General features: G+C 44.2%; 1 protein-coding gene across 1 annotated transcript in view; it reads right to left on the reverse strand.

Moving 5' to 3' along the window:
• The window catches only part of MLH1 (mutL homolog 1), an 83,231-nt gene that overhangs the window by 30,828 nt on the left and 24,496 nt on the right, over positions 1-27,907 (reverse strand). Inside the window, exon 13 of the mRNA XM_061127720.1 lies at positions 26,898-27,046. Within this exon, the coding sequence (XP_060983703.1) occupies positions 26,898-27,046 (149 nt within the window). The remainder of the gene's footprint in view (positions 1-26,897; positions 27,047-27,907) is intronic.

Below are 27,907 nucleotides of genomic sequence, written 5' to 3' on the forward strand. Positions count from 1 at the left end.
TAGTCCTCATCTTGCCCTAAATAAAACTTAACTCGCAACTCTCATGTTGTACATTTGACAATTTTGTGGCGACCAACGAAGTGACCCAGAGTGAACTTCCCTCCTTTGCCTGAATTTTATGAGGAACTAGAGCCTCGGCACCAGCAGTGGCCCCTGGTACCCCTCTGTCTCCTTGGGGAGTCCAGGTGAATTCAGGTAAGTCTCTTACAGTTCTCAGATCTCCCACACCAGCTGATGATTCTGAGTTTTATGTGACGATGTGTAACGAGTACCTGCCCTCTCAGCTGAAAGATACTGGGAGGGTGGGGTGGGGGGCTCAGTAGAAAGATACTAGGTTTTGCTCAGCTGTGGAGACTGAGTGGTCTTGACTGAATGGGTAGGTAAGAAGCTGATCTGACACTTTTCCTCAATTTGGCTGCCTTAATAGAAACTGCTGGGATAAAAGTGAGCTCCAAAGAAAAGGAACAAGACTCCTCTCAGCCAGTTATGGCTTTCTCAGGAGACTGAAAAGTTTACGGGAATGGTGGAGACATGGTCGAGTGTCCTCATACCAGGCAGTGGTCCCATAGGGAAAACCACTCATTAATTGAAATACTTGCTCACCAGGAGTCATGAATAAAAATTGGCCACTCAGCCATCCAAGCACCTATGCTGGTCTTAGACTGTCCAAGGGAGAAAAACCAAGACAAAGAGGGCTGAAACGACTCAAAGGTGACTCCTAGAGGAGTTAAGCTCACAGAAAGCACACTGGCCCACCACACAACTTCATTAGTAAATTTTACCCCTGACAATTTCAACTTATAATGAGAAATAGACTCTCTCAAACACAGAAACGAGGGGCATCACAAAACAAGCCTCTAACGAACACCCAAGCCAGATTCATGTACAACACATACAAAGCTCATACCTGGAGCTCATATTTGAAAGTACTTGTGAAATGGGGAAATTATAACTAAAGGAGATCTCAACCTAAAATGGTCAAATTGGGGTTCTTTTGATAGTCCTAAACTGATATTTTTGCATGCACAGTTAGAAAAGCCGGCTGTTAAAATCAGACAGACTGAATGGAATGCTCACTCTGATTGGTTATTTAGAAGCTTCTAAAAGAAGAAATGATACAGTAACTTCTTTGCAGGAAACAAGCAGAAAATTGCTTGAAATTATATCAAAACTAAAAAAAAGCCGCTAGTGCTGACTCTCTCTCCCCCTCTGTTCCTCTTCTATCTGAATAGCCTGGCCCAGACACTCTTTTTCTCTTCCAACTCTTCTGCCTCCTGCTGCTCTCCTTTCCCCAGCAGAGGAGGATAAAAAATCAGAAGTGATTACAGCTCCCTTTGAGGAGAAACCAATTAGAAGGCGAGGTGAACCATCCTCGCTGCTCACACACATCCCCTGGACCCAAACAGAGCCTTAGAGGGAGGCTTAGCTAAGGAGTTTCCTGATCCAAGTCAGGGTCCGCTGGGATCCGCTGAGGACTCTAAGGGCTTCCCCGGTGGCTCAGTGGGAAAGAATCCACCTGCCAATGCACGCGACGCAGGTTCAATCACTGGCGCAGGAGGATCCCCTGGAGAAGGAAATGGCAATTCACTCCAGTATTTTTGCCTGGGAAATTCCATGCACAGAGAAGCCTGGGGGCTACAGTCCATGGGAGCTCAAAGAGTCAGACACAATTTAGTGACTCCAACAACAACAACGAATCTGAGTTAACCATCCAGACCTACGAACTTGGGTTTTCAGATCTAAATTAATAGTTTATTAGTTTCTGAAAGCAAAGCAGGGAATGGATAGAGGAACACCCCTTAATGGACTTTGAATCACATAGTTCACAAGCTCGCACTGAAGGCAAAGATTTAGCTCAGAAACTACTCTTAACTTATCCCAGAGCTTTTCCCAAAAACTGTAGACTGGATAAAGATTCAACAGTGCAAGCAAAGACCAGATGAATCAATTCCAGATTATTCTGAGAGATTTAAAAAACTTTTAAGCAATATTCTGACTTGACACCTGAATCATTCTCTAACCACTAAAATGATCCTTTGCCTAGATGAGGATTTGGCTACTCTGAGTAAAAGACACAATCTAGGTTGGTCCACATTACATACAAATGCCCTTGTTACACTGGCTGATCAACTTTTCAAAGCCACTAAAAAGAAAGGGGGATATCTACAAAAATCACGAAACTTCAACTGCACTATTAAGTTCCCAACAGCAGTTGAAGGTTAACCAACCTCCATGTAATTCTCAACTGAGAGAGAAACAAAAAGTTTGCTGTTACTGCAGAAAACCAAGACATCAGAAAAGGAACTGTAAGTTAAGTAAAAGAAGCCTAGAAGGAAAACTGGATTTTAGGCCAGAATTTCAAGTTAAACTAGAATAGGGCTGCTCAGAGGGAATGTGGTGAGTCTCTCCCCTTCTCCTAACACCCTGGGAAAAGTCGAAATGATCAAACAAAGAGAAACAAAGACTTAAGAGATACCAGGGCCATCTTCTCACTTTTGAACCCCACCAAAATTAAAGGCTCTCTCCCTCAGAGTAATACCTCAGTACAGATGGTAGGCATTTCTAATGTGCTATTAAGACTTAAATCATTACCTTTAGAATTCTACTTAGGGGAACTTAAAGGAAGACACTCCTTTTTTCTAGTAGAAAGTGCTTCTGTTCATTTGACAGGCAGAGATCTATCAGAAGCTTATGAAGCCCTTACTTCCTTGACTCCTAAGGGAGAAATGTATCTAGAGCTAAAGGACCAATCACAGATGTCTGTGACTCCTGATGAGGATGACACTGAACAAAACAAATTGCTCAGCTTAGTACCTAAAGAATTATGGGCACTTTATTCTACTGACATTGGAAGAATACATTCTGCATCTGCCATCGAAATTACTGTAGAAAAGGAAAAGCCCCTGCCAATATTTGCCAATATCCATTACGGCAGGAGGCCACAGAAGGAATACGCCTTCAACATCAGATCACACTGAGAAAGGGCTTACTGCGCCTTGCACCAGCACCAGTCCTTGCTGTTGCTGTTCGTCGCTCAGCCGTGTCCGACTCTTTATGACCCCACGGGGCTGCAGCACGCCAGGCTTCCCTGTCCTTCACCAACTCCCGGAGTTTCCTCAAACTCCTGTCCATTGAGTCAGTGATGCCATCCAGCCATCTCATCCTCTGTCGTCCCCTTCTCCTCCCGCCTTCTCAGTTCAGTTCAGTTCAGTCTCTCAGTCGTGTCCGACTCTTTGCGACCCCATGAACTGCAGCACACCAGGCCTCCCTGTCCATCACCAACTCCCGGAGTTTACTCAAACCCATGTCCATCGAGTCAGTGATGCCATCCAGCCATCTCATCCTCTGTCGTCCACTTCTCCTCCTGCCCCCAATCCCTCCCAGCATCAGAGTCTTTTCCAATGAGTCAACTCTTCGCATCAGGTGGCCAAAGCATTGGAGTTTCAGCTTCAGCATCAGTCCTTCCAATGAACACCCAGGACTGATCTCCTTCGGGATGGACTGGCTGGATCTCCTTGCAGTCCAAGGGACTCTCAAGAGTCTTCTCCAACACCACAGTTCAAAAGCATCAATTTTTCTAGCCCTTGTAATAAATCCCATTTTGCCGGTTAAGAAAACCAAATGGCAAAGGTTGGAGATTTGTACAGAACTTGAGATCTATCAATGCTATTATTAATATTATCCCTCAACATTCTGTAGTGCCAAATTCCTATACCTTCCTGTAAACAGTGACTTCTTTTCTGTGACAGATCTCTGTGGTGCATTTTTTAGAATCCCTATACATCCTGATGATCAGTATTTTCTTTGCCTTCACTTCAAATGAATGACAATACACATGGACTACAATGCCACAGGGCTATGCTGAAAGCCTCATTTACTTCTCTCAGATAATAAAAGCTGATCTAGATGATCTAGATTGTCCTCAGAAGTCAGGTTTGATACAATATGTAGATGATTTACTGCTGTGTTCAAATCTTCGATAAACAGCCAACAAAACACCCTGTATTTTCTTCAGAAGCTAGCCTTAGAGAGACATAAAATGTCCAAAGAAAAACTGCAATACTGTAAGACTAGTATAAAACATCTAGGACACAGGATATCTAAAGAAGGACTTTTAATTGATCTGGGTAGAGTGAAAGACATCCTAACCTTAACTGTCCCAAAGACAAAAAGACAATTAAGGGATTTTTAGGACTTGTAGGCTACTGTAGGAACTGAATTCCAATTTTTTCCTTCATCTCTTAACCAGTATATATTCTACTCAAACAAGACCAACCTGAACCTCTTTGCTGAAATGCAGAACATTTTGAAGCCATGAAGAGCTTAAAAAAAAAAAAAAAAAAAAAAAAACTTCTGGCCAAAGCCCCAGCCCTGGGGCATTGAAATTATAATCTACCCTTCCTCCTCTTTGTTCACGAAAACAAGGAGACTGCACCAGGAGTACTAACCCAACAACACAGCCCTTATTACCAGCCAAGTTAGATTCAGTGGCCAGGGACCTCTCGCCTTGCCTCCAGGCTGTCAGAGGGACAGCTGGGCTGTGTCAGACCACAGTAGAGATAATCATGAGTCACTCTCCAACCATCTTTGTTCCTTGCCCTGTGGAAGTCTTAACTAAACTTTCATCACAAACAACATTATTCAGCAAGTCAATTAACTTCCCATGAGACTATCTTGCTCTACCCGAATATAATTCTTCACAGATGAAACAAGCTTCATCCAGCCACCTTGCTACCAGAGGAATTAGATGTTAATGATGAAAAACATGAATGTGTTGTTTTACCTGACAACCTTTTATCTCTCAGGATCAATCTCCGAGGAAGCCCTATGGATAATCCTGACTTTACATTATTCACTGATGGTTCGTATCTGTGAGGACCTCGTGGAAAGTACCGGTTATGTGCTGGTACTAGTTACACTGCTGCTTCTCCAGTACCAATCCTTGAGGATGGTCCCTCACCTGACATCTCTTCTGCCCAAGAAGCTGAATTGATAGCACTAACAAGAGCCTGCCACTTGGCAAGGGAAATCCCATAATATTTACACCAACAGCCACAAAGCTTCTGGGGTAGCACATGATTTTGGCATGCTTTGGAAACAGAGGATTTTTAACTTCCTCAGGGCAGCCTCAGGGGACAAGTTGCAGAATTACTGGATGCAATTCTTCTACCAAGTGCATTAGCTATCATTAAGGTATCAGGTCATTCAGAGACTGACACCACGAAGCAAGAGGGAACTCCGTAGCTGATCACAATGCCAAGATGGCAGCTCTGCAAAATGGTAAGTCAACAGCGGGTTTCTCTTTCCAGCCTCCCAGGAACCTTGCTGACACCCTGCTAAATTTTTAAGAACAGCACCAAAGGGAGAAGAGGAAACATGGAAACAAAAAGGAGCAAGGTTTGACTCCAACAAAGGGCTCTGGATAGGCCCAAATGGAAAGCTATATTCTTCTGTTCAGCATACAATACCCCATTTTACAATAAATTCATAAGCTAACTCACCGGAACTCAGGTAAGACAGTACTGTGGGATAAAACAGTATTTGGGGAAGCGCTCCTTCACTGTAACTCGGAAAACTTATTCTAGGTGCACCAAATGTCCAAAATACAACTCAGGAAAGCCATTACATAGTTCTCAGGGAAGTTTTCCATTACCTGCTGGCTCTTCTGAAATTTGGCAGGTTGAATTTATCCAAATGGCCCCTCTCAAAATTACCAGCGTGTAACCTGTTAAGATTTGCATGCCTTCACATTGGGCTGAGGCATTTCCATACAGAAGGGCACACTGCACAGTTGGTAAGCAAATGAATACTAGGGTGATTCCCATTTGGGGAGTCCCTATAGAAATACAGAATTATAGGGGAACCCATTTTATTGGACAAATTGTCAAGAAAATTTGCAACATTGGGCTAATTATGAAGCATTTCCACTGTACTTTCCACCCCCAGGCCTCTAGGCTAGTAGAAAGTACAAATGAAACAATTAAAAATCAACTGGAAAAAATAAATAAGTAAATACTAATTGGCTAAAATCGTAGATGCTTATTCCTTACCTTGGCCAAAGGCCATTCCACTGGTCCTCCTCAACCTAAGATTAATTCCCTTTGGGAAACATCCTTTGTATCCTTTTGAAATTATCACTGGGAGACCAACGAGACTGGATGAAGGATTTTATAAACATATATTATTAAAAGGGAACATGTTATATTATTGTAAATGCTTAACTGAACTCCTAAAAGAGCATTTTAAGCTTGTTTCTGAAGTTTATCATAGTAATCTATTTTTGGATGAAGATCAGCTATCCCATGATGTGCAACCAGATTATGTATATTGGAAAAGATGTCATTTAAAAGACTCACTACAACCCAGATGGAAAGGCCCTCACCAGGCACTCTTAACTAGCTCATGTGCAACAAAACCAAAGGAAACTGACTGTTGGATTCACATTTTCCACTTAAAAAGGGGCCCTGCGACAGACTGGTCTGTAGAGAGGACTGCTGACCTCAAACTCACCTTAAAACGATGCTCAAATAAAGGAGAAACTACACTCACATCAGGATGAGAAGACAACATGAGAAGTAGACAGCTTACCCAAGATGCCGGAACTGACACGTATGATCATTTACAGTTTTCCTGACTTCCTGGACCTCTGCATATGAATCAAATGTTTTCCTATCATGGGCACGATCCCATGCTAATTAAAAAAAAAAAATCAATCCACTTATTGGGTTTGTGGCCAATTATCTGTGTCTACTACCAGGCTTACCCTGGAAGATTTCTCCCTTCCAAGGCTCTGACTGGATAGCCCTGAGGAAATTTATTTTAGAGGCAAGACCAGTCCTGTTCAGGCTACTCATGAAATAAATAATACCCACTCTGACCCTGGTCACAGATACAAATTTTCATTTAGTGTCACTCAAACTCAATCAGAACAAGCTAAATCTCAATCAAAAACTGTAACTTGTCATCTATTAAGAGGAAACCTTCCACAATTATGGGATGGATTTATATTGTCATTTAAGTTCAAAAGCTCCTCTATGTTGGGAACAGTTAAATCACACTAAGGGTGAATCAAACTAAGCCTAGTAACAGTAGGAAATTTGGCTGGGTGCCTTGTGAACAATGCCTACATATGATTACCCTTAGAGACAATGATCGGTATGAAACTGAGTCAGACAGTCAGAGAGTCACTGGGTTGCAAGTACTGGAACTCAGTGGATTTGTGGTACTAACTTACAGCCTTGGCTTCCACTGGGATGGATAGGAAAATGTCCTGCGAGTCCCATGGACATAGGTCATATACATAACAATTCAGAGATGACCCCAGCCAATCTAGAGATCTGTATGCCACTGGTATGACCATTTAACAACTATTTCTGTGCCTTCAATAGGACTGGAGAATGTAATCGGCATATCAAAGCCTTAACAACATTTACTCAACAGGCTTTAAATGACAGTAACTGGGGTATGAGCCTGTTGAACTCTGAGGTCTGTATGACGAGAAAAGCAGTGCTACGAAATTTACACAGCCTGTAACGTCCTTACATAATCTCAGGGACACACCTGTGCCATAATTCAAACTGAATGCTGTGTTTCGTACCTGAAGAACCCTCTCATACAACACGTTTAATGAACCACATGAAAAACCAGAACTGTGCTTTCAGTGACCCACACCCTAGTCTTGACAAGCTCTTCAAAAATCAGTTTGGTGTGGGAAGCTCTTGGCTTAAATATTTACTTACTAAAGTTATTAGCTATATTATTGGCATTTTGCCTGTTATACAAGATTAGCATTTTTTGTATTACCAAATGTGTAACTGAGCCTCCAAAAAAATAATGATGGCTTTCCTGGTGGCTTGGTGACTCAGATGATAAAGAATCCACCTTTAACGCAGGAGACCCAAGTTTGATCCCTGGGTTGGGAAGACCTCCCTGGAGAAGAAATGGCAACCCACTCCAGTATTCTTGCCTGGGAAATCCCATGGACAGAGGCTGGCCAGCTACAGTCCATGGGGTCACAAAAAGTCAGACACGACTTAATGACTAACACACTGAGGCAACTTGAAGCAGTTGATCAAACATATAATTCTGTATGCGATCAATGACTGTAATAGTATAATTCTCGATATGGGAAGATGCAGCAAGAGGGAATTTTTTTCTTGGACCAAAAAAGACTAGAAGTCGGGTGGCCCAGAGATCTTTAGTTACTGTTCATAAGACCACACTGACTGGTCTATCACCAAAATCTTCACCATCTAGGAATGCACCTTCCTAGCACCATGGAACGAATTTATCACCATGAAGAGGCCCTGTCAACTACAAAACAGCACTTGCCATGGGCACTTGCCATCTGCCTCTACAAGGATTAAATCATGTGCTGCTGACCTTCAACACCCCTGGAAGGGAGTTCAGGATGGAGGATCATGAAGGAGACACTCTGTTCTCTAGAAAAACAGGCAGAACAGGTCTTCAGATAATTAGGTATTTTCAGGAGCTGATTTTATGAGTCCAGTTCTTGCATCTCCTCATTATCTAGAAAAGCACTAAATTCCTTCATGGTGATGTCTGCTCCTCATGACTAACAGTAACCCTCACAAGACCTTCTGCAAAAATATGTGACTGACTGCATGCAATCCCTATTCACCAAGTCACATATATATTGACCTTCCTCCCCTAACTATTTGGAGCAGTTTCTCATAACTACCTGAAATGCTGTCTCCGAGGCTACAGTCTTCATTTGGCCCCAAAAAAACTTAACTTGCAACTCTCATGTTGTGCATTTTTTTTAAGTTGACAATGCTATTAGATTAGAAATCAATCACAAGATTAAAAAAACCTGTAAAAAACATAAATACATGGAGGCTAAGTAATATGCTACTAAACAACCAATGGATCACTGAAGAAATCAAAGAGGAAATCAAAAAATATCTAGAGACAAATGACAATGAAAACATGGTGATTCAAAACTGATGGGACACAGCAAAAGCAATTCTAAGACAGAAGGTTATTGCAATACAATCTTACTTCAGGAAAGAAGAAAAATATCAAATAAACAACATAACATTAAACCTAAAGCAACTAAAGAAAGAACAAACAAAATCCATAGTTAGTGGAAAAAAAGAAATCATAAAAATGAGAGCAGAAATAAATGAAATAGAGAAGAACTGGAAAAGATCAATGAAGCTAAAAGCTGATTCTTTGAAAAAATTAACAAAACTGATAAACCTTTAGCCAGACTCATCCAGAAAAAGAGAGAGAGGGTCTAAATCAATAAAATTAGAAACAAAAAAGGAAAGATACAACGGAGGGACTTCTCTGGCAGTCCAGTGGTTAGGAATCCACCTACCAAAGCAGGGCACAGGGGATCAACATCAGGTCTGGGAAGATCCCACAAGCCTCGGGGCAAGGAAGCCTGCGCACCACAGCTGCTGCACCTGTGTGCGGCGCCTACCGAGCCCGCGTGCTGCAGCTACTGAAGCCTGCAAGCCTAGAGCCTGTGCTCTGCAACGAGAGAAGCCACCACAACCAGAGAAAGCCTGCCTGCAGCAACGAAAACCCCATCTCGTGAAAAATAAATAAATAAATAATTCTCTAAAAAATCAAAAACTTACAGACATCACAGAAATACAAAGGATCATGGCAGACTACTTGCAGCAACTGTATGCAAATAAAATGGACAACCTAGCAGAAATGGACAAATTCTGAGAAAGGTACAATCTCCTAAGACTGAACCAAGAAGAAACAGAAAATATGAACAGACCAATCACAAGTACTGAAATTGAAACTGTGATTAAAAAGCTCCCAACAAATGTCCAGGATCACATGAATGGTGAATTCTTCACTGGTAAATTCTATCAAACTTTTGGAGAAGAGTTAACACCTATCCTTCTGAAACTCTCCCCAAAAATTTGCAGAGGAAGAAACACCCCCAAACACCATCATTATGATACCAAAACCAGACAAAGATACCACAAAAAAAGAAAAGTACTGACCAGTATCACCAGTGAACATAAATGCAGAAGTCATCCAGAAAACAGCAGCAAACAGAATCCAACAATACATTAAAAGAACCATCTCTCTCTCTCCCGTCACTCAGTCCTGTCCAATTCTTCATGACCCCATGGACTGGAGCCCACCAGGCTCCTCTCTGTCCACTGAATTCTCTAGGCAAGAATACCTTAGTGGGTAGTCATTCCCTTTTTCCGGAGATCTTCTTGACCCAGGGATCGAATCCCAGTCTCCTCCATTGCAGGCAGATTCTTTACTGTTTGAGCTGCCAGGGAAACCCATACACCATGATTAAGTGGGATTTACCCCGGGGAAGCAAGGATTTTTCAATATTTGCAAATAAATCAGTGTGATACACATCAACAAATAGGAGAATAAAAATCATATAATCAGGACTTCCCTAGTGGTTCAGTGGTTTAAAATCCACCTGCCAATGCAGGGTACACAGGTTCAATCCCTTGTCCAGGAAGATCCCACATGCAGAAGCAACTAAGCCTGCATGCCACAAGAGCCCAAGAGGTGCAATGACTGAGCCCATGAACCGCAGCTACTGAAGCCAGTGTGCCTACAGCCCATGTTCTGCAACAAGAGAAGCCACTGCAATGAGAAGCCCATGTACCTCAATGAAGAGCAGCTGCAACTTGCTACAACTAGAGAAAGCCCACACACAGCAACGAAGACACATTACAGACAAAAATAAATCATTTTTTTAAAAAACACCTAAATAGACGCAGAAATGGTTCTGACAAAATTCAACACCCATTTATAATAAAAACTCTCCAGAAAGTAGGCATAGAGGGAATATACCTCAACATAATAAAGGACATATATGACAAAACTACTAACAATGTTCTCAACAGTGAAAAGCTGAAAGCTTTTCCTCTAAGGTCAGGAACAAGACAAGGATGTTTACTCTCACCACTTGGAAAAGAAATAGTAAAATGGCCATTGTTTACAGGTGACATGATACTATACATAGAAAATCCTAAAGATGCTACCGCAAAACTACTAGAGCTCATCAATGAATTCAGTGAAGTTGAAGAATACAAAATAAACACCCAAAAATCTGTTACATTTCTTCACATTAACAAAAAATCAGCAAGAGAAATTAAAGCAACAATCCCATTTACCACTGCACCCAAAAAAATAAAAATAAAAACCTAGGAATAAACCTAAGGAGGCAAAAACCTGTACTCCAAAAACTGTAAGATACTGATGAAAGAAATCAAAGATGACAAACAGAAAGACATACCATATTCCTGGATTGGAAGAATCAATCCTGTAAAAATGACTATCCTACCCAAGGTAATCTAGAGAATCAATGCAATCCCTACCAAATTACCAATGGCATTTTCACAGAACTAGAACACACACCAAAAAATCTTAAAATTTGTATGGAGACACAAAAGATCTCGAATAGCCAAAGCAATCTTGAAAAAGAAAAATGGAGCTGCTTCAGACTATACGATAAAACTACAGTCATCAAAACAATATGGTATTGGCACAAAAATAAAAATATAAATCAATGGAACAGGGGAGAAAGCCCAGAAATAAACCCATGTACCTATGATCAATTAATCTGAGACAAAAGAGGCAAGACTACACAACAGAGAAAAAAGACAGTCTCTTCAATAAACAGTCCTGGGAAAACTAGAGAGCTACATGTAAAAAAAAATGAAGTTAGAACATTCTTTAACATCATATGCTAAAATAAATTTAAAATGGATTAAAAACCTTAAAGTAAGACTGGATACTATATAATACTCTTAAAGGAAAACATACGCAAACACTCTGAGATAAATCAGAGCAACGTGTATTTTGACCCATCTCCTAGAGTAATAGAAATAAAAACAAAAATAAACAAGTGGGACTTAATTAAACTCAAAAGTTTTTGCAAAGCAAACCATAAGCAAAACAGACAAACTACAGGAGAAAATATTTGCAAATGATGTGACCAACAACAGATTAATCTCCAAAATTAACAGCTCATGCGAGTCAGTATCAAAAACCCAAATTCCCAATCAAAAAAGTGGGCAGAGACCTAAATAGATATTTCTCCAAACAAGACATACAGATGGCCAAGAGGCGCATGAAAAGACATTCAAGATCACTAATTATTAGAAATGCAAATCAAAACTTTAATGAGCTATTGCCTCACACCAGTCAAAATGGTCATCAAGTCTACAAACCATAAATGATGGAGAAGGTGTGGACAAAAAGGACCCTTCTACACTTTAGTGGGAATGTAAATTGTTTTGCTCTACACCTGAAACTAACACAACATTGTTAACTATACTCCAATATAAAATTTTTTTAATTAAAAAAAAAATATTATATATATATATATATATATATATATATATATATATATATATATATATATATATATATATGGGGGGAGCCCATTTCCTTCTCATTACTAGAGAAGGAAATGGCAACCCACTCCAGTATTCTTGCCAGGAGCAATTCCATAGAGAGAGGAGCCTGGTGGGCTACAGTCCATGGGATCACAAAGAGTCAGACATGACAGAGCAACTAACACGCACACACACGTGTGCACACACACAAGCATTCATAAAAAAATACATACCCCATGAACCCTAAACTGAAGGAAGATGTTCTCAGATAACTGATTAATGTTTACATTACATAAAACACTCTTAAAATCAGAAAAGACCAAAAACCCAACAGAAACATGGGCAGAAAGCTAGAAACAGACACTTACCAAAAGGAAATATTTAGTCAACTTTATCAAAGACCAAGGAAGTGCAAATGAAAACTACCATTAGACACCATTTCACTAACAAGAAACCAGTAAAAAGTCGACAATATCAAACGCTGGAGAAAAACTGAAGCAAAGCAGCTGTGTCTACACTGTTGGAGGGACCACATACTTAGCGACCCATGTGGAAGACAAACCTTCACTTTTAGGAGCCACCCGGGTGGTGTGTCTACCCTACACAGAGCTTGCCGGCCAGTGCGCCGAGCTCATGATCTGCTCAAGTCTAGGAAAGGGGCTGGGGGCTGAGAGGCAGAGGTGGGGCCCCTGAAGTCCCCCGCATGTTCTTCCACTGCAGAATGAATGATTAAACACAGGGCAGAATCACAAAGTGGAATCTATCACAAACAGAAAAAGCAAACCAGAGTATAGCAAGATGGATGAACTTTAGCAATGTGTGTGCATATTTATATACAGTGCAGAAAAGTACAGTATATTTCCCTCTATATAAAGTTTAAAATCTGCACAATAAGTTTTGTAGGGCTACAAACATGGGTGGTAAAATTCTAATAACAGAAAGGAAATAATAGTCACAAAATGTAAGGTGACAGTTACCCTAAGAGAGGAGGGAAAGGCTGGGACGGGCCAGCAGCACATCGCTGTTGCTTCTCTAAGCAGTGGTGTCCAACACCAGTGTTTCTTTACACAGCAGTGTGTCCACGTTCTCTCCAGTAGCTCCTACTTATGTTCTATAAGCACAATTTTGCATCTGCTAACTTATCTGAGTGCCTGTGCACCTGAGTACATAAATATACATTTAATGAAGGAAGTAAAAGCCCCACCACTACAAAGGGGAATGGAGGAGAGGGGTTGGAGACAACAGGGCAAGCGTCTGGGGACAGCAGTAAGCCTCCACATCACATTTTTGTTTTTAAACTCAGGCACCACATGTGAGTTCCTGCACTGTTACATAAGTTCTGCAACACTCTCTGCTCCCCCTCCCCAAAAGAGGCTTATTTTCCTAATTTTAACATAAGTGTTCCCCTCTGTTCCCACTGGAAACTCAATGTCTCTACAGGATGTTCTGCGTAGGTGGAAAATAATTATTTTAAAAGCTGGAGAACATCAAATAATCTTGAATAATGAGGCATTGGAGAAAAGAGAAGCAGTGTAATCCACTAAAAAAGGACCAGAGATTTTTCCATACACATTTTTCACGGAAGCTCTGACGCATCCACAGCTACCGAAGCGCAGCCCGGCCGGGGGCAGGGAGGGAGGCGGGGCTCTACTCAGGCAGGAGGTTGGCAAGGAAGACAGGCCGGGCTCCTCCCCAGTCATGCCCACAGCACTGGGGGTCTGCAGGCATCTCCTGTCACTCTACCAGCACCAAGATGGGACCAAGTCCTCTGTGCTTCAACGCCAAACCACACATCCACGTTCACAAGGGCACCCTACATCTTGAGCACGTACCCCTGAGCACTAGCGAGTGAAGGTGCCCAGAGGAAGGGCGAGCAGTCCTCCGGCTCCTGAGGGCCCCTCCGGGAGCAAGCTCTCACGTGCCCGCAGCCCCCGGGGGCCAGGGTCTCTGGCCCTGCCTCAGTAGATCCAGCAGCCCTGCCAGGGAAAAGTCACCCTGTCACCCTGGTTGACGTGGCCTTCTATCTCTGTCCCAGAATGTCTCTCATTCTACCTTATGTCACAGCCGGCAATTTACCAAACACCCCCCACAACAGCATGGACTCCTTTAAGTCAAGGGTTTGAACTTATTCAGTGGGTTTTTTGCCTCAGGGACACAGCATACTTTGTACATAGAAGACATCTGATAAATGTCTGCCGAGCTGACTTATTGAACCAAAAGAACCTGTCATCTGGTGATAAACATAGAAGAGTGTATACATTAAGACCCAGGACTGTTCACCAAAGACCAAGAAAATAAAGCTGCAGATAAAATGGTAAGCACACTTTCTGATTTAAGTGTTAGCAAATAACTTACGACATTCCTCATCCTCCTTAATTAATGGATCAAAATTATGTGACTGGCAATAAGTAACTTGGTTGTTACTAATCCAGGATGAGCCTAATTCCACGGAACAGGTGGCTGGATGTTGGGCCAGAAATTAACCTCACTTGTTGCTTGAAAGTGTATTCACGAGGAATGGATAAATCCAGACTCAAGACGTCGTCTGATGGAGTGTTCAACCCTGACATCCCTTCAGGTTACAGATTGCAGGGTTCCCCCTCTGAGGTGGCTCTTCCCAATCACTCCTTCAGTAAAGATCTCCTGAGTCCCCAAGCCAGGCACTCTGCCTGGCACCATAATGAAATAATTACACAAATAAATGCAACTAAAAATGTCGCTAAAGGAAAGTGAGGCAGGAAGTAGATGGGCTCCCACAAGGTAAAAGGATAGGAGACTTATTCCCTGGGGACTGAAACTTCAAAACAAGAATAGCAGGAAAGCTCAGAGAGGAGACAGGGCCTGCCCAGATAGAAGATAAGAGACCACATATTTCTCATTCTTGAACCCAAGAGACCTCCCCAATTATACATGCACAGAAAGGCTCCTTGGAGGTCAAAAAGGGGAGAGATGCCAACTGATGCTCACTACCCATAGTCCTCTTTGGTGCAATCCATCTTGGCTAAGAGATGCATACCTACATATGGGAGGGTCCTGAGATATAAACTAAATTTGGACTCTAAACCAGGTAAATCAAAATGACTGGCCAAGGAAACGAGAAGAAATGCCCCATAAAAGTAATTCAACTGCCACAAGGGCACGCCTCAGCAACTGAGTCTGCCCAAGTGTCTATCCACACGGACTGTACTTTTTCCTCCTAATAAATACTTCACTTGTTTCACTGCTTTCCATCTTTGTGGGAATCGCTCATCTGCAAAGCTGAAGTGCCAGTACTGACCACTGGTCCAGCGGCGAGCATCTGGTGCTCTCCCGGCTGTGAGCCAAGTTCAGTCTCTGGCCAGGGAACCGAAGCCTGGCTCTAAGCAGCTGCAGGCCGAGGCCACCCAAGATCGTATTTGGTGCTGAAACTCGGGAATTCGAGAAGTCAAGGTAAGCCATGGAGTTTGCCCAGCTGTTGCTTTTACTCTTGCTTTCTTTCTCTCACCATCCCCTTCACTTTCAAGACCCACAGGCCATCATGTCTGTCCACTCACGGCATTATGGCTCCCTGCAACACTGGGGATGGCAGGGGAATTTCGCAGGTTGTACAGATTCAAATGTTTGGGTGACAGCTGATGCTGTCCTTCGGGACATGGCAGAAATGCAATTTCTGACCACGAAGGAGCCCAGGGGGTCTCACTCTCACTCTCTAACTTTCCCGTACAGAAACCTCCACTAAGGTATTCTTTCCCACTTTACTTGAACAACAAGGTCTATTTCTTACTTTTTTTCTCTACACCCTTTTATGGAAAGATTTCCTAGATATCGTTCCTAAACTGCATCCCTGCCACTGCCTAATTCAGTGCCATGTGCGTCAGACAAAATCAAACAATTCCCAACTCTTTTTTTCCTTTACTATAAGTATTTGTTTATCTATTTGGCTGCTTAGTTATAGCATGTGAGAACTTTTAGTTGTGGCATTTTAGATCTAGCTCCCTGACCAGGGATCGAACCTGGGTCTCCTTGCACTGGAGGTGCAGTCTTAGCCACTGGACCACCAGGAAGTACCCCCAATTCTATCTTAGCTCCCAGGAAGATAGGACAAAAGATTTGGAATTCTTCAGCGGTCTAGTCTCTCACCTCAACGTCCAGAAATTTACTATTGAGAATTTCTCCACTTCCTGGCCCTCAAGTCTTGAACCCCATGCCATCTTCCATAGCACCCAGCTCCAACTTCTCCAAGGATTCCTCTTTACACCTACCAGACCCCCTTCACTCCAGGCATAGCAGCCTCCACACTGCTACAGAGAGCCTATCAGGTCGGCCGCTACCAGAAGCCCGAATTATAATATAAACTTTGTAGATGCTCAGTCTCAGGGAATACACTCCAGCACAGGAGGACTTATCGTAGGACATAAGCTCTATAAACAACAGATCCCTGAGGGAAGTCCTGGCAACCTGTCTACACTGGTTCAAAAGCCTTTCTCCGGCTGTGCTGGGTTGGGTGCCCTGAGCAGGGTATCTTGGGGGCCAGAAACCAACCAGAGAGTGAAGAGGACATACGAAGTCCCATCAGGTTTGAAGAGAATTTCAGGGGCACCCGAAACCCCTTCAGGTTAATGCCTCCTGGTAAACATTTCCAGGATGCCACACTCCATTCCAAGAGTGCTCTCTTATTTTTGGTTGCAGGTTATTCAACATGGGAGGATCCCCCTCCGAGCCAGGAGAAACACTTCTGGAGTGTATCGTTAAGAAGTGGCCTTTTTTTTTAAATTGAAGGGCTAATAAAGGAGAGCGCTTCCCTGAGGATTAAATGGTTGGATGCCATCACCGACTCAACGGATATGAGTTTCAGCAAACTCCAGGAGATGGTGAAGGGCAGGGAAACCTGTGTGCTGCAGTCCGTGGGGTTGCAAAAAGTCGGACTCAACTGAGGGACTGAACAACAAAAAAAGGAAAAACAAATTCTACTGTCACAGTGCCTGGTCTTTGCATAAATTGGGGAATGGAGAAAAATGCCTTGAAAATGGGTTTCTAAATTATAATACCATTCTGCAATTGGATCTTTACTGCCACAAGATGGAAAAGTGGAATGAGATTCCCTATGTTCAGGCTTTCATGGTCCTTTACCAACATCTCGCCCTATATGGGTCTCATAATTCAAACCCTGGAGAATGTGCTCGCTTAGGCAGCATATATACTAAAAACCTGGGGAACAAGAAGACTCTCCTGACATTTTAGATGATCTTGTAAGTTCCCATCTCTCAGGGGGAAATCTAGCTCCCCCCACTCCTAACAACAGCATCTGTACTTTTTCAGAGTCACCTACTTCTCTCGCTCCCTCTGACCAATCCTAAACTCCGCCTCCCTACGTCCCTTCACACCCTCTGTTACCCCAAAGAAGAGAGACTAGTCCCTCTGGGGTAACTTACAGTGGAGCTTCCTATCACCCAGGCTTAGGAAAAGTATGCCCTGTCAGAGAAGTGGCAAATGGAAAAGGGACAGAGCACGTGTCCTTTTCTTTAACTGATACAGCCCAGTATAAACAGAAACTGGACCAATTTTCTGAAGACCCTAGTAAAGTTTGCTAAACGGTCTTACGTCCTCACTCTGGTCTATGATTTAACCAGAAGGATGTCCAAGTAGTCCTATCTACTCATTGTACTTTTGAGGAAAAACAGAATCTGGACAGCAGGTCAGAGGGAACTGACCAGTTTACCAGAGACCAACCCAAACATTATGCTCTGAGTGAAGATGCAGTCCCAGATCAGGAACCCTCTTGGAATTATAATTCCTGGGAAGGAACAGAAGCCAAGAAGCATTTATCCAATGTCCATTGGAAGGGATGAGAAAGTGTATCAAAAAGTCAGTTAACTATGAAAAGGTTAAAGAAATGACCTAAGAAGAAAAAGAAAATCCATCCTTCTTTCACATACGGTGTGCGGAGGCTTTTAGGAAATAGACCAACATAGATCCCTCCACTTGTGAAGGTCAGTCCCTACTGGGACAGAACTTTATCAGCCAGTCTGCCCCTCACACTAGGTGGAACCTCCAGAAGTTACAATTTGGCCCACAGACACTCATGCCCCAACTCTTAGGGGTGGCCTTTGGGGTATTTAATAATGGAGATCAAGCTGAGGAGGAAGAGGGAACCCAACATGAGGAAAGACAGGCAGGGCGCATGCAAAACTGACGGCCATTGCTCTCACCCACTCCTTGTAACCTCAGGACAACCCAAAGACACCAAGAAAGTCCAACTATCTGTCCGAAGGTAACACCAACAGGGACATGCTACAAATGCAAGTCAACTGGCCACTGGGCCCGAGATTGCCAGAAAGATCCCCCCGGGCCATGCCTAGCCTGCAAACAAACAGGTCACTGGAAGACAGACCTCACTCCTTCCTGAAGGGGAAGCAGGGCTCCCGCTCCTGAGAGGGCCATGCTGGACGACTGAGGCGGCCCGGGGATTCTGGTGGCTCCCCCCACAACGAGACATCTATCTCCTTCAAGAAGCCCCAAGTAGTCCTTGACTGACAGATAAGAAAATCGATTTTTTAACTGATAAGGGAGCCACTTACCCTGTCCTGATTCCTCACGCTGAACTTCTTTCCTTCAAAAGCTGTATTATAATGGATGTTGAGGGAAAGTCTCGCATCCATTATTTTACTGGGCCTCTCACTTGCCAACTTGAGCAGCAGTTGATTTCGCATGCCTTTTTAGTTGTACCAAGTGTCCCACCCCTCTCCTTGGGAGAGAACTTCTGAGTTTCCTCAGGGCCATACTCCAGATAGGAGGACCCGGGCAGCCTCTTATTTTGCCTCTAACATCGGCCAGAAGGGCAAAGTCCTATTCCCAGGCATATTCTACAAACAGCAGACCCTTCAGTATGGGACAAAAGAATCCCTGCAAGGACCATAAATGCCCAACATGTAAGAATTAGCTTAGGCCAGAAACCGCCTATCCCAACAGGAGACAATATTCTATAAAGCTGGAAGCAAAGAAGGGTTTACAACCCCGTGCAGATAAATTCTTAGGACGTGGCCTCTTGGTGCCCTCCAGCCTCCATGCACTACACTTGTTTTCTGCCAGTTGTTAAGCCGAACGGGGAGTACAGTACAGCACAAGACCTTAAAGCAGTAAAAGATTCAGTGGTCCCTATATAGACCCTTATGGCCAATCCTTGTAACATATTAGCTCAGATTCCTGGAGATGCCAAATAGTTTACTGTGCTAAGACTCAAAGATGGCTTTTTTTTTTTTTTTTTGGCATCCCAGCTCATCCCTCATCTCAGTATCTGTTTGCCTTCAGGTGGACTAGCCCTGACTCAGACCAAATGCAACAGTATATACAAACAGTATTCCCTCGGGGGTTTCGGGACAACCCACACTTGTTCGCCCAGGCCCTAGGAAAGGAACTAAGGGAGACACACCTAAAAGAAGGGATCATTCCACAGTATTTGGACAATATTTTAATATGGAGTCCCTCCATGGAGGCTTCAGATCAAAATATCATTGAAGTCCCTAATTTCCTCGGGGCCCAGGGTTAGAGTCTCTCAGAAAAAGGCACAAAGCAACAAGTTGAATATCTGGGATATATTATAAACTCCAGAAGTAGACAATTATCTCCAGATAGAAAGCAAACTATATTAGGCCTAAGCACTCCAAAGACAAAGAAACATCTCCATCTTTTTTGAAGCATGGCAGGATTTTGTAGAACTTGGATTCCAGGATTTGGACTAATGGCTAAGCCCCTATATGAAGCCATTAAAGGCCCAGATATGGAACTGATACTTTGGAATGGAGAACAGGAGAAGGTTTTTAATAATATCAAGCAGAGCCCTTGCTCTGGGTCTCCTCAGTCTGGAAAAGCCATTCATCTTGTACATGGCTGAAAGGCAGGGGACAGCCTTGGGGGGTCCTTATACAGAAGCTAGGGCAAGTTCCTCAGCCTAACGGCTACTTTTTCAAGCAACTAGACTCTGTGGCCCAAGTTTGGCCTGACTGCCTCCAGGCTGTAGCAGCCACTGGTTTATTGGTGGAAAAACCTAACAAGCTTGTCTTTGGACAGCCACTTGAAATCCAGACCCCTCACAAGTACTAGCAACTTTAGAGATAACAGGCAAACTAGAAGGGTGCCTTATCAAGTACCAGGCTTTGCCCCTTGACTCCCCAGAACCAACCCTCAAAATCTGCCACACACTCGACCCCACTACCTTAATGCCCACCCAAAGCCCAGAGCTAACACACTCTTGCCTCAAAACCCTTGACCAGGTCTGTGCCTGCTGATCTGACCTGTAGGCCAGGCCATAGAAAACTGAGGAAGTGCTAACACCAGTTTCATTAGAGATGGAGTCAGGAGGGCAGGGTATGCCATTGTAAGCAATTATAGTATTAAAGTCTTTGCCACCTAACACCTCAGCCCGAAAGGCTGAGCTAACTGCCCTAATGTGAGCCTTAATCCCAAGGGAAGGAAAAATTATAGAGATATACACAGACTCAAAATATGCCTTCGTTTTACATGCCACACAGCTATCCGGAAATAGAGAAGACTTCTAATGCAAGTCTAATGTAACTTCTAAATGCAAGAAATTTCCCTGTAAAATGTGGGGCTGAGATTCTACATCTCATAGAAGCGGTTCAAAAACCAGAACATGTAGCAGGCATTCATTGCCATGGGCACCAAAAGGGAACTTCTCAAATTTTCTGAGGAAATGACAGGGCTGACTGGGAAGCGAGCAAAGTACCCTGATGTCCGTAACAAAAATGGCTTTAATCCTATCCCTTACCCCTTCTAATGTTATACCCAAGTACTCAATTCTGAACAGACCTAGGCACGAAACAGGGGGGGAAATTAAGGGACCAGATGGCTGGTGACACACAGATCAGAAATTGCTCGTTCCTTCCTCTGACCACTGGAAAATTACTAAAGGGCTACGTGATTCTCTCCATCTAGGGAGAGATGCAGTGCCTATAGTTGTTTTCCAAGTTTTTACAGGGAAAGAGCTCCTGGAGACAATTAAAACAGTAACTCGAGCCTGTACCCTTTGCACCACCCATAATCCAGGAGGCAACGTCAAGCCTCCCCCTCGTCAGCCCAGTCCAGCAATGTGGGATTTACCCAGGAGAGGACTGCAAATAGGTTTCACTCAGATGCCCTCTTTCCAGGACTTCAAATACTTACTAGTCTTTACAGGTACTTTAACTGTATAGATGGCGGCCTTCCCTAAGAGAACAGAGAAAGTAACTGAAGTGGCTAAGGTGCTCCTAAAGGAAATTATTCCTGGATTCAGATTGCCCCATCACCTTCAGAGTGACAATGACCCTTCATTTATAGCAAAAATCACACAACAGATTTTGCAGACTTTGGGAATTAAGTGCCACCTCCATTCGTCCTGAAGACCTCAATCCTTAGGAAAAGCGGAACCGGATAATCGTACTCAAAACAAAACCTTGGGCAAACTGTCAGGAAACGTTGGAGTCGAGTTATCACCTGCTGCCAACAGCCTGCCTAAGGGTCAGGGCAGCTCCTGAAACTACCACTAAGTTAAGCCCTTGCAAAATGACATACAGAGGCCATTCCTTACTCTGGACATGCTAACTGACTCAGAAACCCAGGCTCACCTTAGATACATTATAAACCTAGGCCAGGTCCAAAAGGCTAGACAAGAAGATGGCAACAGAGCGCAGCCCTCTCCAGATGACAGTCCCAGTCACCCTGGAGATTGGGTACTCTTAAAGACCTAGACAAATGAACCCCTGGCGACTAGCTACTTCCAAAATGGCAAGGTCCTTACTAAATCTTGCTGAGTGCTCCCAGAGCAAACTCCAGGGGGTCACCAGCTGGGTTCATCTGTCCAGGATTAAACCTGTCTCCACCGATACGTTACAGGAACCTGAAGACCCACATTCCAAGCATCCCTGTGAATCCAGCCCTTTCTCCAAGTCTGTACAGCAGAGGTCCCCAAGCCCTGGGCCATGGAGCAGTAGTGGTGAGGCCTGCTAAGAACGGAGTCACAGAGCAGGAGGTGGTGGGCAAGCAAGCAAAGCTTCATCTGCTGCTCCCCATCGCTCGCATTCCCGCCTGAACCATCCCCTGCCCCCCAGCCCCGGTCCATGGAAAAACCGTCTTCCTCGAAACTGGTCCCTGGTGCCAAAAAGGCTGGGAAGCACGGCTCTACAGGACCCAGAGGACCCAAGACAGCCTGAAAATTCCAGGTAGATGAATAAGCCACTCCAAGACCTAAACCTCTTATTCAAAAAGCACAGAAAGACGTCTTAGACCCTAGGCTAAGTAACAGCTACTATCTTCCTTTTGCCTTCTGGCACACTAATCCATTTACAGAATAACTGATGTGCTCTGGTAGGTTTGGATAACTACTGTCTTCTCTGCTCTCACTCTTGGAATTTACTAAACTTCTCTGCCCACGCTGGGTGACTCAATTATGGCCTGACTGGTGCTATGATGAAGCTACTAACTGACTTAGCTTCTCTATGTCTCTTTCCCTTATCCACAGGATGAAGAGACAACTCTCTGGCTTGCACTGCACAAATTCATGCTTCTTCCACTGAGTTGATGGAAAGCTGGATTTGCTTACCCCAAGCTAAGTCCATCCCGTAAGGAATTTTAACCAAGTTCCTGAGGGAAAATGGTCTTCCATCAGAGACCCTAGACTCAGAATAGTAATGTACAGGGTCAGAATTGTTCATTTTCCAACTGAAGAAAATTTTAATGTCTCTTGCCTAACCCTTTCCTTAGAAACATTTTCTTACAAACTTTCTCTTCTCAGCCATCCTGATTTATATTTTGCCCAGTGCTCTGTTGGGCTTCCCTGGTGGTAAAGAATCCGCCTGCAATGCGGGAGACCTGGGTTCAATCCCTGCGTTGGGAAGATGCCCTGGAGAAGAGAAAGGCTACCCACCCGAGTATTCTAGCCTGGAGAATTCCATGGACTCTATAGTCCATGGGGTTGCAAAGAGCTGGACACGAATGAGCAACTTTCACCATTGTTTTCCATACTGTTGCACATCTGCAACTAAGACCTTTCATTCCAAGAAGGAAGGCCTGGGACCAACGGGTTCAGATCTTTCATTTTATTTATTTTTTTTCAGATCTTTCATTTTAGAAATAGAGAAAGATACTAAATTTTAAGCCCGAGATTAACAAAGATATGCTGACCTTGTATAACCAGATTCCTACCCTTGCTTGAGTCTGACTGTAACAGTCTTTTACTGGTCTTTAGTCCTTGCTTCTCTAAGTAGTTTGCTTTCTCTGGGACATCACAGAACAGTGGTGACAGAGGGACTCCAGTCACTCCCCACAGCAGACCCTGCTGAAAGAGCAATCTGGGGCCCTTTAAGGAGACAGGGAGAGAGCTTCATGAACCCAACTACATAGGGTCTTACGAGGCCCTGGCCAGCTGAAGAAGCTACAAAAGTTTTACCCTTTATCTATCTTCCTGATAAAAATTTCTTGGGGTCTGTCTCAAGGAGGATTTGAGGCAGGTGGTAGATGTGCCCCCCGACCCAGGGTGAGCAACTGAAGTTTGTTCCCTGGGGACAGAAACTCCTAAATATCAATAGCAGGACAATCGAGAGAGGAGGCTGGACCCTCCCCAGATAAGAGACCACACATTTTCTCAGTCTCAAAGGAGACCTTCCTGAATAGAAAGCTCCTTGGAGGGCAAAAGAGGAGCGATGCTAAGTTACACCTCTTCTCTGGAGTCCATCTTAGCTGACAGATGAGTGTGCATATATGAGATATACCAAATATGGGCTCTGAAGCAGGCAGATCAAAATGACTGGCCAAAGAAAAACAGGAAAAAATGCCCCAAAACAGTAACTCAAACTGCCTCAAGGGTGAGACTCAGCGACAGTCTGATCCCCTCAGCGTCAGTACAGCCGTGTTTCCCACCTGTGCTTAACTTCTTCCTCTTAATAAATACTTGTTTCACTGCTTTCTGTCTCTGTGGGAATTCTTTATCTGCAAAGCCAAAGGGCCATGGCCTTGTCAATGACCACTGGTCTAGTGGCTAGGATTTAACACTATCACTGCTGTGATCCAACCTCAATCTCTGGCTGGGAATCCAAGCCCCGCTTCAAGCTGGCCCAGGCCACCCAAGATCAAAAGCATCTGACTTCTTTCCTGGGCCAGGGCATAGCTCTGTGGGAGTGCAGCCAGGTTCTAGCCTACTTCCCCAAATCCGAGCTTCAGAGAGATCCCGGTAGGCATTTAACTCAACCAGCTTCCCTGCTTGGGGCTGTATAAACAGATGTCTCAGGTGTTCATCACAACAGCCGAGTAAGGGCTGTAACAGGAGCACCTGTTCACAGAGCAGGCAACAGATGCCCCACAAAGGTGAACAGATTTCTGACTGGCTACGGAATGCTGTAGGTGGTAGGAGCTTCAACAGAATTCTCCTGGCTCCAAAAGGCAGCCCTACTCCCCACACCAAGACCAGGACTCCTCTGGAAAACCTGGCCCTGCTCATCTGGAAACAGCCTCAGTCTGAGGGATCAGGGATCACATGGCTTACTCATCCCACCACGTGATCTAAAGCAGCTGATCTAGTTTTGCATCTAAGCCCTGGACCAGCCCCCCTGCTGCAGGCTGGGCTAGCAACAACCCCCTCTCCACGAGGCAGGCACCCAGACCAGCTTTGCACTGAGGGGATGTTCCAACTAATCTCTCCACCTTCCATTTCTTTATCTTTAAAACAAAGATAACAGCATCTGCTCTGCCTCCCTCACAAGACTATTCTAGAATTAAATGAGGTAATATGCATGAACATACAATTTTAGAACATTTTGATTCATCATCACCTTAGCAATGGACTCCAAACCTAACCAAACTTGGTACAGATTAGACTTATACCTTACCGAAAATAGTTTGCAACTATTCAGAAATTCACTGAAATTATAACTTTTAAATAGCCTGCTCTGCATGAGAAATACAAACTTAGAGAAAACTCAGTAAATTCCAAATCTGAGGGAGTCTGTCAATTAAAACAACTGTGAGGGAGACTGCTAAATAAATCAAGTCATGGCCCACCTTCCTTTCATTATTTAAAAATGATTTTAAAAGCTCCCAGCTTGAAAGCCAGTAACAGAGGGAATAGAAGCAAGGGGAACAAATCTTCACGGAAACAGAAATCAGAAGCCAGTTGGCAGCGCCATCTACAACTGGCCAGGCCCTAATCACAGGAAGTGTGCAGACTTCCCGAGGGAGCAGACCCCACACCTTCCCCCACATGGAGACAGACAAGGGCCCAGAGTGCGAAGATGAGAAAGAACTAGCTAGGAAAGGCAAACTGAGGCCTCTCTTGAGTTCATTCCAACGAGTGGTAACTGAGAGAAGAGGGAAGGGGTGTCTGAGCCAGAACAGCCGTTTAGAAGGCTAAGGATCAGTGGAAAAGGCCCTGAATTGTTCCTCGGCCATTCATTTCATTTAAAAGTTAGTCCAGGTTGTCCTATTTTAAGATAACTTTCAACACTGCTATAAAATGTAACTTGTTTAATCAAAAATGTGCAGTAGATGAAAAATGGCAAGGACAGGGCTCAACTGCACAGACTCAGGTGCAACACCGCCCAGCAACGACGGACCCACCCAGAGCATGACTATGACCCAGAGTGGGGTCAGGACTTCTATCAGGGACAAGTCACTGTCACATACCTCAGTCCCTGCATCAATTTATCCCCAGGAGGTGATGAGCCCTCCTTCCATTCCTAAAACCATAAACATCATTTCAGAGTAACAGGGACTCAAATGGAGCTCTATACTTGGGCGTTCTGAAAACTATTTCTGAGGAAAATAATAATGATTTTTCATTTTATCTTCAGGATACAAAAATAGCTATTGACTTCTTACTCTGTACCAAGTGTTTCACTTACATTTTATCTCTAATCAGCACCAGTCATCTTCAGTGGTAAAATTAACCTCGTTTTACAGATAAGGAACAACCAGGCACAGAAAGGCTAAGGTCAGACAGCAGACGTGGGAGCTGCCTGGATACACACCAGGGCCCGCCAGAACCTGTGTACTCTCAGCCACAGCATACCCCAGGCAGGGCACACTGCTTTTAGCTGAGATAGAAACAAACAAGATTCTTTAAATCAGGGGTCCCCAATGCCTGATGATGTGAGGTGGAGCTGATGTAATAATAATAAGGAAGTGCACAATAAATGTAACACACTTGAATCACCCTCAAACAATGCCCCCCTTGCCCACTCCCCTAGTCTATGGAAGTGTTGTCTTCCATGAAACCAGTCCCTGGTGCCGAAAAGGATGGGGACCACTGCTTGAAATGACCACTTTACTCTGACTTCTCTGATTTAACAAGAGTATGATTCGCTCTGGCTGAAACCAGAGACTCACTTTTTCTCTTCTCTCCCAGGTGTCGATTACCTTGAAGCTGACACCGCCATGGATTAGTAAAGAAAGCAAGGTTCGCTCAGCGCACTGCAGAGACCATTAGGACAAGCATGCTTCCTCCATTTCCCAAACCTTCACCAGAGCAGTTCCGGCCACGGGAGGTGCAGGCAGCCCTCGGCACTTACGTACTCTCATGGCCCCGCTCGTTGATCTCCTCCTGGAGACTCAGAACGCTGGTGAGGTTGATGATCCTTCTCCGGGGGGTACAAGCGGCTGTCATCTCCTTTCGGGATGCATCCTCCACCATTTCCACATCAGAGTCTTCCCGAGGCCTCTTTCTGCAAAGGAGATGAGGAACTGGCAGGTCAACACTATCTTTAAAGTTTTTAAAGTCAGTCAAATTTTGCCTCGCATTTTGGAGAAGGAAGTAGCTTCTATGTGCCAAATCTGCACATATTGGGGGGGGGGGGGGGGACCTCCCCACGAAGGAGCCAGTCAGATCAGTCTGTTCTCCCGGATACTGCTTCTCAGACACCTCTGGGGCCCAAGAAGGGGCCACTGGACATGGCTCAGCCCAGGGACCTGCAGGGGCTGGAGCAAGTGTGCTGAGCTCGCCACGTCTCATTCATTCAGCCCTCCACCCTCCAGCTGCCCCTCCACCCATCACTGTTTCATAACCCCAACCTCACTCAGCCATGACAAAGCGCCTGCCTTCACCATGCTGGCTGTCCAGTGGCACAAACAGCGACAGGAGAAAGGTCATTTTAAGTAGCAACAGACGCTGTGACGAAAATAAAACAAGGTAACAGACTGAGGGGAGAAGGAAAGAACTTTAGATTAAATGGACAAAGACGGTCTCTGGTGAGAGGTGACATCTGAGTTGAGACCTGGGTGACAAGAGGTCGGAGAGTTCCTGGGCTGAGGGACGAGTTCGGCCAAAGCGCCACGAAGGGGAGGAGAGTGATGGGCTGGGGCGGCCAGGCTGGTTTCACTCCAAGTGGTTTTCAGCAAGGAGTGATGCACTCTGGTTCCTGGTTTAAAAAGATCTCTTTGCTGTGCAGTCAATGGCTCGTAGTGTCACCTACCTTCCCAAGTGATAAATAAAAATGTCACACTTCCCGGCAGGGCTGTTAAGATCATGAACTGAGCTAATGCATGCAAAGTATCTGGCACACAGCGGATGCTCAGTAAGTGTTAGC

Source organism: Dama dama, chromosome 24 (assembly GCF_033118175.1).
Source record: "Dama dama isolate Ldn47 chromosome 24, ASM3311817v1, whole genome shotgun sequence".
NCBI lineage: Eukaryota > Metazoa > Chordata > Mammalia > Artiodactyla > Cervidae > Dama > Dama dama.